This window comes from Ambystoma mexicanum, chromosome 5p (assembly GCF_040938575.1).
Source record: "Ambystoma mexicanum isolate Mex_15411 chromosome 5p, UKY_AmexF1_1, whole genome shotgun sequence".
NCBI classification, from domain to species: Eukaryota; Metazoa; Chordata; class Amphibia; order Caudata; family Ambystomatidae; genus Ambystoma; species Ambystoma mexicanum.
The window spans coordinates 837621909-837637022 of record NC_090930.1 but is presented as its reverse complement, the minus strand read 5'-3'; the positions used below and the strand labels follow the sequence as shown (position 1 = coordinate 837637022).

General features: G+C 46.0%; 1 protein-coding gene across 4 annotated transcripts in view; it reads right to left on the bottom strand.

Annotated features, from left to right (window-relative positions):
- Positions 1–15114, bottom strand: part of ANLN (anillin, actin binding protein) — a 728409-nt gene that overhangs the window by 153527 nt on the left and 559768 nt on the right. For all 4 annotated transcript variants that reach the window (XM_069613260.1, XM_069613259.1, XM_069613262.1 and 1 more), the window contains exon 19: positions 12523–12544. In XM_069613260.1, coding sequence (XP_069469361.1) covers positions 12523–12544 — 22 coding nt within the window. The remainder of the gene's footprint in view (positions 1–12522; positions 12545–15114) is intronic.

Genomic DNA, 15114 nt, shown 5'->3' with positions numbered 1-15114 from the left:
TCCTGTAGACCCTGCACCCTATAGTATACACCAACATATTTACTAAGTCTTGGGACATGGGTTGTCAGCAACGATCCAATAATTACCCACCTGATATATGAGATGATCAGTAACATAATGGCTCCCGATTGAACAATAGCCATCTGTTGCACAAATAGCACCAACTATGGGGACGCCACCATTTAAGTAGAGTATCTACGTCATGTTACACAGTTTGTACTCCTAAATGCTCAGTTGCAAGCAAGGATCCATAGTTGAGACCCTTGTCATAAGATGTAATCTACATTGGTATCCCCTAAGGCTAAACATTGAATATGTCACGTACAACTTAGAATGTGAGGACACCTGGTACTCGTAACCAGATGGTTCAGCCAATCACAAAGAATGTGAGGACACCTGGTAGATTTTTTATCAGATGTTTCAGCGAAGTGTAATAAAAGAAATGAATGTTTATGGGGACTCACCTATACTTGAATGCCTTAGTAATGCCACATTGTTTAGCACTATCACGTAAAAAACCATTTGAGAAAATTATTCTGATTTCTATATTTGATCACTATGGGTGAAGCATGGACTTCTTAAAATCATGCTATTGGCATCATCATCCTGTTTCAGTTATTTGATGATGCCACTATGAATTGTTTACATGCTACTTCATTGATTTACTAGTGTTACCCAGACTGCTTAAGATGGCCGCCACATTCTGTTACGATTGGGTTAGTCCGTCTTTGATGTCTCTCCACTGAATTTAGCCCGCTAAATACCAGACTTCTTCTACACGGTCCCTGGTTTCCATGGAGATCGTGCTAACAACGAGCAGAACATTGCCGATTCAATAGAACATCGCGATGGATTAGGTACGCGTTCTTCCAACTTTCTGCACACTCGACTCACGCTATCTATACTTTACTAAGTTCCGCAGGCTTACCTACACTCCATTGTCTTTTCACAGACAACGGCTGGCTTTAGGACTTCGCCGATCAATTTTCACCTGCTCCCCCTGAGATGTTACACGTTTCCCAGAGACTACCACATCATTGAATCGTGCCGCAGAAAGGTATTTTGGCATATCCCGACCAATGTATTTTGGTTTTCACACTTGTATAGCTACATCGAATCACACATGGTGACCTGTACGTGATTACTATTTCATACAGGTCATATCGAGAGTGTCGGAACACCAACCGGCATCAGGAAAATACTTACATCGAGAACTTGGCTCCTCTAATATGCAACCTTTTGACGCACCGCTCACTGTGGGTGGCTTCTCAGCCACAACATTAGACCTCTATAGGTTAGTACACTTTACCTAGAAAATGTTTTTCCTTGTCAAAACAACTTCGTTGGGTGAGTAGCCCGCGTCAACCAGACTCAATTAAATTGTCCTCCTCTGGGTCATCATGTCTGCTAGACTCCCACTAGAGGTGCTAGGGAATGCACTAGACTGATATTCTTTGGAGTTGTTTTCAACTAAAAATATAGCAACCCTGGGTGTACTAAACTGAATTTGAACAATATAGAGCACAATATGTGTATATATTCAATCTGATTGTAGTTATGAAACTGTATTTTATTGATCAATGAAGCTTATATAGACATATACTCTCGTTTGATTGATTGATTTCTTTTTGATCTTCATTTCTATGTACACAATGACTAGACAGTAGATCCACAAAGGCTTCTGAAGAAGAGGAATCTCCTCGAAACGCGTCAAGCCACAGAAAGTGGAATCTCAATCAATCATCTTTACGTTGACATTATAATGTTGTTGTGTTTTTCCTGCCTTGACTACACATTGTTTTATGTATTAATAAATAGGTGCTCATTCCACTTTTGAACACCTAATAAACCAAAACGATTGTCCTTCTGTTCTAAGTTAATAGTCTCGACAAATCATTTTCCTATAGATAGTCTAAAAACAAATATTTTGAATTTTACCTTAAAATATCTACGCCCCTGTTGCGTAGACTTAGAGTGTGCAGGGGACGGGAGGACTCCAACCTTGGGTCCTCTTCCTTTGTTCTGGTACACCATAACTGACTGGGGTGTGGTTGAATCAAAAAGGGGTCATAGAGACAATGTTTGTCCGGCAAGTAAGGAAGGAGGTTAACCAGTAAAGGACAGTGTCCGAGAGTTCCTGTGGGCAAGGATGGCGAGTAGAATTATGTGGTTGACGGTGTCGAAGACTGCAGAGGTCGAGGAATAGCGCAGTGTATCCTTTGTGAGTTTGTGGAGGTTCTAGAGGGTGTGAAGTGTAGCTGTCTCAGTGATGTGCCCAGGTTGAAACCCAGATTGGAAGGGGCCGAATAAGTGGTTTGTGGTGATGTGCTGTTGTAATTGGGTAGTGACGAAGAATTCCGTGATTCTCTCGCGATGTCAGGATAGTGATGGGGCAGTCCTTTTAAGGAAGCATGGGGGTTGGTTGAGAGATTTATTTTGAGGTGAGGGAATATTTGTCCAGTTTTGAGTGCCTAGGGCATAGTGCCATGTGAGAGACTGCAGTTGATAAGGTTGAGCCAGAGGGGAGAAAGGATGGCGATGCTGCAATTGGATGCGGCTTGACACTGGCATGCAGCATGTAAGAAGTGTGCAGGTTTTGTTTGGGCAGCAAGGGTGTAGAGGATGTCTGTCAATGGAGTTGAAACTGCCCCATGTGTTCATATGTTTGGGAGCAGGCACTGGGTGAGCAGAAGGGAGGGCTTGCCAGATGTGTATTTTGGAGTTGTAGTTGTCGTCAATGAGGGTGTTTTATACTCCAGCGGATAGGAGTTTGGACGAGTGGATGGTGGTTTGGAGAGAGATTTGGCAATCCCGAATAGTTTGTGGTGGATTGGAGGTACTGGGTGCCTTTTGCCTTGCTTATGGATATTTTATTTGTTACGGCAGTGTTCTGGTGACGGGACAAGGGTTCTTTTGGCAGGTTTTTTTTTTCTAACCACCACCTGGCCATCTGGTGTCCTGCTTGACAGAGGGACCCGTTGAACCATGCTGGATGGTGGTGGCTGCGAGTTTGACTGTTTTGAGGGGGGCAATTCTGTTGAGTGCTTGTTTGATGATGGTGTTGTTGTAATGGTTAAGGAGAATGAGAGAGGTGTGTTAGTGGAAGAAGGGGTGGTATGAGTGGTGCCAAAGCTGTGTCTAACGGATTTGATTTGTTTGGATGAGGGGTGGCGGAGCAGGGGGGGAGTTGTGTGGTAGGTTGGAGGATTCTGTCTGGTAGAGTGAGCGTCAGGGGCATTGCAAAGTGGTCTGATCACGACACCCAGATTTGATTGTACATGGACAAAGGATTTTGGCTTGAATTCAAAAGGATCTGGGGATTTCCCGGGTGCGGAGGAGGGGTGGGGGGGTTAGAGGGAGGGGGATCTGGGGATGTCTTGAGTTGGTGAGGATACTCTTTAAGATGGGGGAAGTTTCTGGATGGGAACTACCAGGTTTGAAGTAGTCAAAGTAGATATTGATGCAGGGGGAGCTGTGGTTGCTAGTTGTGAAGTTAGTCCAATCCGTGTGGAAGTTGGGATTGAGTGTTGCAGAGAGGGAAAGGAGGTGGCTGTGAGTGCGTTTGCAAGTGAGGGATAGGGCTTCAAGAGAGGTGTATGGGTTGTGTGGGATTGCCAAGTGTGATTAATCCTTGTATATGATGGCAAAACTACAACCTTGTTTATTTAGGTGGTCTCTGGAGGAAGCATGTCAAGGGTAAAATGGGTGAGTGGTGGTGTTTGAGCCATATTTCTGTATAGAAGAATTTCTGGTAAGTGTGTGCTAATGTGATTGTTGCCTTCATGTGTGCGAGCAGGTGCAGAGTGGCAGTTGGGAGGAACACAGGGGTATGCAATTAGTGGTTTCATTGGAGTGCTGTGGTAGAGTTTGATTTGAATCTTGTTTGCATGATTTATTACATTATTCCAGAGATAATTACTCCTAAAACTGGTCCAAGAACATCAGCCAGCATTCACAAGACTGCCTAGCCTTGGAGCCCATGCCCCAACACGCCACACACTATCTTGTCCGGTGCTCAGGGACAACATGCAGAATTCAATGTTGTCTGTAATGGACATCAGTCTTCGACAGTTGGCAGTAATCCCTAGCAACCACCAGAAGCTTTTACTAATTTTGATAAATGTATGTCTATTTAGAATTAGAACAAAGAACAAAGAATTTAAAATTGGGTGACCAATAGCAGAGCCAGCAGTTCAGAGTGCACTTCGAAGACGTGTACCTTTGTCTTTGGCAAAGGAATTGTTGGTCTCAGGGCAGTCAGTAACACATCATGGAGTCCAGTCACTTACAGTGGAAGCCTTGAGGTGTACTCTGGTAGCACTGCAGATATGGATGGGGCCACCAATACATGCAATGCTGACGGGTACAATTGTGCAAACTATTATTTCTTTTTTAATTAGGCTTGTCCCAGACGGCAGGATAGAAATTTCAAAAGATAGACTTTGCTGAGTAAACTATCATGTGTGCATCGCAATGAATAATTGCTACATTATGTAAAAGCTTATTGCGGCAATGACCCCCTCCATCATAGTCACTTTGGTGACTTCACACACCATCAAGAGCGTAGGACATTTTTCCATGTGTGTGTGTAATGCAAGCCTGGATGAATTAAAAAAATTGTTAACATCTCCTGCCTAGAACTCACATAAGCAAAATGACCCTTCATCGTCATTCCTGGCCTCCAACCAATCACAACCACCAAACCAAGTATAGTTGGTCTTATAACAACATTAGAAACTCTATTTTGAAAGGTGGAATGTGGAAAAGTCTTCATGCGAGTCAAGCAGCAGTAACTCATGCAGCCACTACATTAAAGTACACTCCAACTAACAAGAACAATTACAACTGTCAGAATCAGGAAATTGAACCCCTGTAAACTAAAGGACACCTTGGCAGTGGCCCTCGGCTTTCGGGTTCCTAAGGCTCACGAAAGAGACAGCTGCATTCCCAGCAAGACCCGAATGACTTTCACCGGGGAAAAACAGCCAGGCCACCATTAAAAACTAAGTGGAGGAGAACCACAAAGTGAGAAAATGGACTTTCTTCCTTACAAGTCAATTTCAGTATTTTACCAGGCGTTCTTCGTTGTAATGTGTGCACCTTGACAAAACAAAAGCCAATGTTTTTCCCCCATGGTACCATGAACTGGAATCTATAACAGCAAATAATCTGATAAAACAAGTTACTCTTACCTGGTAACGTTTTCGACGGGATGGTCTGACGTATTCCATATCTATGACATGTAATCACCACAGCTGTGCTATTTCGGAAAATCTTGTCCTGCGTCGATGACGTCGATCTCGAGGTCCTCCTCTGACGGCCGACATCACTGGATGTTATAAGTAGGACGCACGACGCCCGTAGCCTCAGTTGTAGTTTTTTCCCAGAACATGTGGCACCAGTCTTCTGCCAGTCTGATACACAAAGCCTTGCGGAAACGTAAGCTGCAATCGCATAAAAAATTCTGTAGTGGGGAAGGTAGGGAGCGAGCGATATGGAATACGTCGTCGGACCATCCCATCGAAAGAACGTTACCAGGTAAGAGAGTAACTTGTTCTCCGAGGGGATTGGGTCCTCCGATGTATTCCATATCTATGACAGAGTACCAATGCAAGGAGGTGGGAAAAGAATTTAGAAAACAGAAATTTAGAATGCCCAATAAAATTGCAGAGTAAAGGACCGCCTTGCCAAAGGCCAGATCCTGCCCACGGATGGAATCGAGGGAGTAGTGACGTACAAAAGTATGTACTAAAGCCCAGGTGGCTGAATCACAGATGTTACGAATAGGAACACCCCTCTGTAGGGCAGTAGAGGCAGCCATACCCCTAGTAGAACGGGCCCGCAAGCCGACCGGTGGGTCCTTACCCGCCAAGCGGTAACACTCAGAGATAGCCAAAATAATCCAGCGAGACAAAGTCTGTTTCGTCACAGCTTGTTCCAGCGTAACCAATGAAGAGTTGATCGTCCACTCTGACCCGGGACATGCGTGAAATATAAAAGCTTAACGCTCTCCTAGGATCAAACCTATGGAGCCTCTCCTCTTCCTTACCAGGATGTGGATGAGGATAAAACGCCGGAAGAACAACCTTCTGGCCTAAATGAAATTCCGACACCACCTTCGGAAGAACGGAAGGATGAACTCTAAGGACAACCCTGTCATTATGAAACACAGTGAAGGGTGGCTTAACTGAAAGTGCCTATAACTAACTCGCTCTGCGAGCGGAAGTGCAACCAAAAATACAGTTTTAAGAGTTGACAGTCTCAAAGGGCATGAATGCAAAGGCTCAAACGGAACACCCATCAGAAACTTGAGAACAAGGTTCAAATCCCAACCGGGCACCTGGAAAGGTGACAGAGGGAACGCATTAGTGAGCCCTTTCAGAAACTGAGAAAATAAAGGAATTTTAAAATGAGAACACTCTTCAGACGAGCGCTTAAATAGGACAGCGCCGCCAGGTAACCTTTAACGGTACCCACTTGCAAGCCCCTGTGGGCCAAAGAAAGCAAAAAAAGACAGAACCATGGGAAAGTCACATGCAAAAGGATCCACATTCTTAACCCTGCACCAGTCGCAGAACTTACGGCAACGGTACAGGGACTTTGTTGCGGGCCGTCTGGCCGAGAGCAACACCTCCATCACATCTTCAGGGAGGTCCCAATCCTTATACCTCAACCTTTCAGAAACCAAGTGTGAAGGTTGAGGGATCTGACCTCTGGATGGAGAACCCGGCTCCCCCCCCCCCTCTCCCGTGAGAGCAGATCGTCTTGGTAGGGAAGACGACGTGGAGGGCAAATGGACAAGTCGAGACGGTCCGGGTACCACGTCCTCCGGGCCCACGCAATGAGGATCATCTGGGAACCGAACCTCTAACCTCCGCAGTACTTGCGGGATGACGCGGACTGGAGGAAACTCGTACAGCAGTGGGAATGACCACTCCACCACAAACGCGCCCTAAAGCTCCTTTTGGAGGAAATTCCTGCGAGCAGAACCTCTCGCACTTCTGGTTGACACTGGAGGCGAAGAGATCCACTTGAGGGGTCCCCCAAAGGGCAAAGATCTCCAGGAGAATCTCCTGAGCCAACTGCCACATGTGAGAGATTGCGCTCTGCCTGCACAGCGCGTCCGCCATCTCGTTTTCGTCTCTGGCCAGATGAACTTCTGAGATCGAAACTTCCTGCTGGATTGCCCAGAACCAGAGCTGCATCGCCTCCCTGCACAGAGGAAGTGACCCTGCCCCCCCTTTTGTTGAGGTAGTGCATGGCCACCGTGTTGTCCATCAGGATCAGGACATTCTTCCCTTGCACAGTCGGCAGAAAAGCCTTCAGGGCTAGCCTGACGGCCCTCAGCTCCAACAGAGTGATATGGAGTCTGGACTCCAACAGACCAACGACCGTCAACTCTTTGGCATGAGCTCCCCATCCCGTGAGGGATGCGTCCGTCACGATCTTCACCGCTGGCCAGGGTAGCCAAAATGGAGCCCCCTTCATCAGATTGTCTTCGACGGCCCACCACAGAAGGTCCTGGGCGACCGTGGACGGCATCTGAAGAGGGTCTGACAACCTGCTGGAGGACCGAGACCACTGAAGCTTGAGTGCCCATTGCAAAGATCTCATCCGCAACCTGGCCTCTGGCACCAAAAGAATGCAGGATGCCATGAGGCCGAGCAATCTCAAGAACTCGAACGCTGGGAGACTCTGGGCAAGCTGAAACTTGTGCACCATCTGCTGAATGTGATGAGCCCTCACCTGGGGAGGGCAACACTGCCCCAGGGATGTGTCGAGCACAGCTCCGATGTACTGGAGCCTCTGAGTTGGTGTCAAATGGGACTTAAGTTGAGGGAGAAGCCCAGCTTGTGAAGGGAGTGGCAGGTAACTGACAGATGATCCAGGACTTGCTCGGGAGAGTGCGCCCTGATTAACCAATCGTCCAGGTAGGGGTAGACGTGAATCCCCCCCTTTCCTGAGGTGCGTTGCCACCACTACCATGAGCTTGGTGAAGACCCTCAGGTCGGAGGTCAATCCGAACGGCAGGACCCGAAACTGAAAGTGCGAGTCGCCAACCGCGAACCTCAGGTACTTCGTGCGCTTTGGATGTATCGGCACATGAAAATAAGCATCCTTGTGGTCGAGAGACACCAACCAGTCCCGAAGTTGAAGGGCCTGGAGGACTTGAGAAAGAGTAACCATCTTGAATTTGTCCTTCCTGAGGAGTTTGTTCAAACCGCTCAAGTCCATGATGGGTCTCAAACCACTGCCTTTCTTGGAAATCAAAAAATAAGGGGAATACCATCCCTTGTTCCTCTCCGCTACAGGCACCAGTTCTATGGCGCCTTTCTCCAGCAGGGATTGAATTTCCTGGGCAGGGAGCGGATCCGGACTCTTCAAAGAGAGATTACCTGGTGGATTGTCTGGAGGCCTCTGCCGGAAAGGAAGACAGTAGCCGTGGGTTATGCTCTCCAGAACCCACATCTGAAGTAATGGCGCGCCACTCTGCAAGATGCTGCGCCAGCGTTCCCCCAACCGGCGAACTATGGGACATGGCCTCATGACTGAGCTGAAGCTTCTGCGGCGTTGCCTGAGGACAAAGAGGCAACAGCCCGAGCGGCCTTGGCATCTCGAGCACCTCGTTTTCCACCTCTGGCACTCCTACGGTGGCCCCTTTGACTTGCAGCTCCTCTCGCTTTACCAAAGGATGAGCAATAAAGAAAGGAACCTCCCCTCCATTGCTGTCCACTAGGACGAAAAGGCAGAGGTTGGCGAACTGCAGCGCCCAACGACTTTGCTGCAGCTTTTGAGGTCTGCAACCTCTCAAGGCTCTCGTCAGCCTTGCTGCCAAAAAGATGTTCCCCGTCAAAGGGCATGTTGAGGAGCCGGGCCTGCACATCAGGCGATAACCCTGACTTCCGCACCCACGCAAACCTGCGTATCACGGTGCTCGCCGCCATGGACTGGCTGACGCAATCTACCATGTCCAAACCCGACTAAACGGCCTCACATAGCATCCTTGCCATCCTGAACCATGGCAAGGAAACCATCCCGTTCGTCCCCTTTGGGAATATGATCAGCCTCTAAGGAAACAGTTCCACAGTGCATGAAACGTGACAAGGCACATACGGAGTTGGCCGCCTGAACCGCCATACCCCCTGAAGAAAACATTTTCTTCGCCCAGCCGTCAAAACGCTTGTCATCCCCATCAGGAGGGATGGTAGGATACAACGCCTGCTTTGCCGGGGTCATAGCCGCCTGCACCACCAAACTCTCCAGAGTGGGGTGCTTGGTCAAGTAGCAGGGGCCTGGGGGAGTAGACCATCCCAAGTACTCTGTGACCCTAGACATAAGGCGCCGGTATGAGGAGTCAGAATTAGTGCCAGGCTCAGGCCTACAAAACTCAACCTCCGGAGAGGTGTCCAGCCCACTGGCATCGTGCAGGGACTGCCGCAGGTCCTCAATCTGGCTCGAGAATCGCTAACATTTTCTCCCGAAGGAAGCCCATTCCTCCGGCGTCGCATGCTTGGTGGGATAAGCCACCCGCCGACGGGCGGAGTCCTCGGATGAGGACGGGGAAGGTGACCGATGACGGCGCTTCCGGGAGTGCCTCAAAGAGGCAGAGGAGTGGCGGGACCGAGACCCACTGGACTTCCGACGTCTATGCGGAGAGTCGCCCCTCGAATCGTCCGTCGAAAGCCCCGCAGACCTTGACATCCATGGCTTGGACACCTTACCTACCGACAACTACTTCTTGCTCTCCCGTTAGGCTTTGGACGTGAGCGACTGGCAGTCGACACAGTCATCCGTGTCATGGGCCTCTCCGAGGCACCAGAGGCAGACTTTGCGCGAGTCCGTCACCGACATCTTGGACCCACAGTCCCTGCACTTCTTAAAGCCCGGACGCGGGGTGGAAGACGAGGTAGACATCTTCACGAAGAATATACTTCACAATACGAACAGGTTCGAAGAACCGAGAAAGAACAGAAACTCCAAAGAGTCGAGGTGCACCGAGATCTCCGAAGCGAACACGTTCGTGGAAAAAACAGAACTGAGGCTACAGGCGTCGTGTGTCCTACTTATAACATCCAGTGACGTCGGCCGTCGGAGGAGGTCCTCGAGGGCGGCGTATCGACGCTGAAGATATTCCGAAGCAGCACAGCTGTGGTGATTACATGTCATAGATACGGAATACGTCGGAGGACCCAATCCCCTCGAAACACCATCTACTGCATCCCCATGTCATCTGATAAGATGCAAGTCATGACCACCCACTCCAATAATGGTGCCAATTGGTGCCAATTGGTGACCAGTGTTCTAAAATAAGACATAACAACCCACCCAGTTGGTCTAGTCTAACATTTCTTAAATATAGACCAAGACCACAAATTATCCTGGACCATAACAAATTCCATCAAGGAAGACATCAAATACTACCTTGTTGCAATGTAGCACCACCAGCTGGAACAGAATTAGGTACTAGGTAGTGCCATGTCAAGAACTGGCGCTGTCATTTGTCGAGCAACTGCTCCTCCAAGAAACCCATTAGTACATACTATACTTTTCACTAAAACGAACATTGCCATACCAAGACCTCTCAATATGGTTGCCCGGGTTGTGCATAATACTGAGCCAGGTTAACAGTAGAAACCATGTAAGGAGCTTGCTATGACATTTCAACCGCTATAATGGAAATAGCATATTTAATGGCCAATCATGCTTACATATCAACATTCACCAATTACACTTCAGTCGACATAGGGACACCACCTCCTCACATTGCTGTTCCATTCAACATTGTTTCTCAGTCCTTCATCCAACATGCCCGTGCACTTTCCCTGAGCAACGTTCTCATGACCGACTCCAAATTAAAGATATTGAAAAATGGGGCTTTACTATCTCGTGACCCGCTTCAAGATCTAATATCTACCCTGACATTTTGCAGCTCTACTCCCAGATTGCTCAAAGGCAAGCATTCCATGAACGTGTGGCCCTTTGGAGATTCCACCAAAAGCACAAACACCTGACCGGATCAATGCTATGGTTTGTCCACAGAGTTTGTCCACAGAGAGACTTCAAACAATTAAAGTTGCCACCTCCAACTTGGTTGGGCAGCAGGTCCCACACCTGTTCCAATACTGCATGTTGAATGCATATTAAGGGCAAGCAGGTTGGCACATCAGGCATGTGTTCACTTTGGCATCTGATCGGCAAACAATTCCTACTTCAGGTCTTCTTCACTGTACTCCACACTGAGGAACATTGTTGGTCTTTGTGTTGATTACCCTGAGCACACAGACACTATTTGGTACATTGTCTTGTTTATACACACTTCTCTCACCTGTATTTTAAGTTGCTACACGATTGTTCTACACTTAACAGACTCGGAACACTTTCAAAGTCAACTGTTGGATTATAAATGAACAATCGAGACTAGAAGGTTTGGCCTATGCAATCAGAAACCCTCCCAACCTAAAACGTAGGTAGACGTGCTACACAATCAAATTAAAAATCACATACCGAGTAAATGTGGGCGTTGATGACCTCCTTTCACTTCACACACGGTTTTAAATTCATATGCATAGAGATTGTGCAGGGCTATACATTGTCCGTCGAGTCATTTACTATATTTTTAGGTTTGGGAACAAGTGGCATCATTCGATGGTACATTTTCGATTGATTGGTTTCCATTTCTGAATCACATCTGGTCACACTCAGTTTTCATCTATCATCAATGTGCCACAAATACATGTTTTCTAAATATTTATTTTGTTGACATTCACGAGCTTAAACCGTTTGATATTTCAAACGTCTGATGGCCATTTTTATTAGCATCAATTTCAGTTTGGGAAATTTAACAGCCCTGTTTCCTGCTTTTTTTTTATTAACCAATTTGAAACTGTTTGAACAAGCATTGGCAAATCCAACAGTCTTGGCTTTTGTATAAGCATACAATATGCATTGCTAGTCACTGCCATAACGGTAATAGTGGGCCATAAGATGGCAACATCTGACTTTGTCAATGCTTGTTTAACAGGAATTCAATACAAGGAACAAGACCACACATTTGTACTAAAGGGAGTGGCTGAAGGCCCATTTGTTGAAGACATTTTGATCACAGATACAATTAAGTCATTAAATATCAGCAAACTACTAAGATCGGCGTTCCCCTTAAACAGAGCCAGGTCAAAGAGATCCAGAGGGGGAATGAGCTGGTATTGTGTGGGTCGGGGTGGTGGTGACAATATGGTCTAGCAAAGCCATGGGTGGGTAAAAAGCCAAACGCCCATACGTTATGTGACCCCATCTTAAATTTCTAAGCCAAACACATTCAGCTTAAAGGCAGCACACATACAGCGCCACCCAATTGCCAGATTTAAAAAGTCAAAATGGGAGCTTAACACGTCCAGCTTGTTCCACATGAAACAGTACACAAGAAAATACAAAGGCTACCAAAGTCAACTATTAACTTACAGATTTCAAATTCAATATGAGAATTGTACCATAATTTAAAGGGAAATATTACATTCTGCGTACCTGGTGTATGCACGTTGCTCTTCTAAAAGAAAAGAAAAACAAACATCACTTCTCTGACAACAAAAACATGTAAATTACAATTGTAGTAGGGAGATGGGACAAAGTTATTCGATATTTATAAAGAACATTGAGTTTTATGTAATATAATTCTCGTGCAGGACGCATTATCCAGCACTTCTTTTCTGCAAGCTTAACTTTAGCAATTTAAAGTACTTTCACATTACAGTTTTTCAGAAACAAAAATGATCTAGTGAATTTCAAAAGTAGGCATTTGCTTTCAAAAAATATATTCAGCACCCCTTGCATAGTCCTCGAATATCACTGATATGCATGGTTTTATTAAGGAATAGATTTGCCACACCTAGCATTAAAAATGCTGGGACACATTTCTCATCAAATGAGCTTCTATCCCAGGATATTAGGTCATTACTTCATTTCTAACACCACCACCACATGCCTCAGCTGATTACAAAAAACAGGAAGTTGGTCAAAAATGTGATTGCAAGACATTAGACATTCAGAAACATTTTACATCTTCAAATCAAAAGGGATTATATCCTTTCCTAGAGAAGATCTAGTCCGCTGCAAGATGCACCTAGGAATCCAATGTACACAAGGTCCCAAAATAGGTGTTTGGGGAATACGGAAAAATACAAAAAGCTTTGAATTTGAAGATTAGGAACATCTTTCTTTTGGCTATCAGAGATGGGGAAACTGTTGAGGAAACGGACATGCAACTCCGTAGCTTCTCAAAAAAACAATGCTATTCCAGACCGTATCAAGAAACTGCCAAAGGCGGTATAGAAACTTTCAAGTACAGTTCATTATATTAACATAACACCACCATGTGCAGTACATCCAAACACATTTACCGATATCCATCCAACCTACATAGATTTACACTAAAGAACTTTATTAAAAGGGCCTAATTGCTACAGCTCAAATTAAGACCCACACATTCACCAGTTCTGGCTCCTAGAGCAAACACACATCTAATGTGCCCACTTGGCTTATCATGGAAGGGTACAGTCAGCTGCTCTGGGAAGCCCAAAAGACACCCAAAATGGTCAATGGCTATGGCCTGATCCCACCCTCCGCTAAGGCACCCTAACTGGCCATGATCAAGGGCCCTTTGCCGAGGGCATGGCAGTCAGATGACAAACCACCCAGAGAGGCCACTGGGACTGACCTCTAGCCACACCCAGTGGACACTGTCCTATTATGGGCACATGAAGCAAAAGAGGCCTCAATGGGCTGGGTCAGCTGGCTTGGAGACAGGCTTTTAGCTATGCTCTAGGCACACCGAGTAGCCAGGGCAGGCTGTCACTGCCAGGGGAATTGCAGTCAGACATGCACATGCCAGTTACAATTTCAACCATTGTGGGAGCACAGGCTAACACTAGCTATGCAGAAAAGATTACCTACACAAAGTGGCCTCTACAAGAGGGCAGTAAACCTCCAGCAATGTTCCCCATAATGACAGAAGGTAACCAGAAGAACGGTAGGTATGGGAAAATCAAAGGAAATTTTAATATAGAGCTAACTTGTCACAGTAGTAGGCATGAAACAAAGTTAGCTTTGAACCCAAATAACTATAAAGATTGTGAAGAGTCTTAAGTTATTTTGGCTCAGGAGAAGAAAGGAAACCGTTCACTTGGGAAAGAAATCGATAAAGGTGGCAAACTAAGAAAAGGCAGAGGAAAACTTGGGTAACAAGAATTATAAAGTGCAAGGAAAATACCACGAGAAGGGGAGAAAATAGATCAATATCCTGAACAATTTAGTGAAGAGACCCTATAATTATGAATGCGACAAAATCCTGTGAGTCAGGAAAAAACTGTTGAGAGAGTGAAAACCCATGAAAGTAGATTCCTTTAAACAGGTACAAGCAAGACCATGACCAAAATCATAAATAAATGGAGAACCAAAGGGAATACGAGAAGAGAAAAAGTGCAAGATCCCAATTGGGGAATTGAAGGTATTAATCCACAAAGTAACGAGAGACTATCTACAGATTGTGCATTAAAGACTGATACTAGCAGTACCCTCAGGAGAAGAAAGTCATTCTCATGATTGAAGTAATTTTTTTCTAAGTGGTAGGGTCAGTTGTCATGTGGACAGCAGACTTGTTACTTTGGACATTCACGACTGACAGACTAGCACTTGAGCATCACTATCTTAATCATCTAAGAGGGGTTTGCCTGCCTCAAACTAATTCTAAAAGATCTGTCATAATGTCCCTCAAAATCAAACTGCTGTTCTGTGTCACAACCCACTTCCATTGCTCGCACTACAACTAAAGATGAATATAATCCAACAGAAAGTTCCTTCCACAGGAGCAGGACTCCCTTCTCCTAGTATTCGGGTGGTATTCAAAAGAATTCTCTTGAAAAAAAAAAGGTTGCCAGAGGGAATGACTGCCTTTTCCCTGGCTTGCGGGTTCCAAACAATCTTTGCACAACTCCATGTTCTGGACCAGGAGAATGCCTCCCTCTCCTGGTACTTGTCTGTACAGTTCACAATAAGACCAGGGGGAATGACTCCTTTCGTTTGGCATCTTTAGAACATGACCCAATGGTTTTTGTGCCGTAC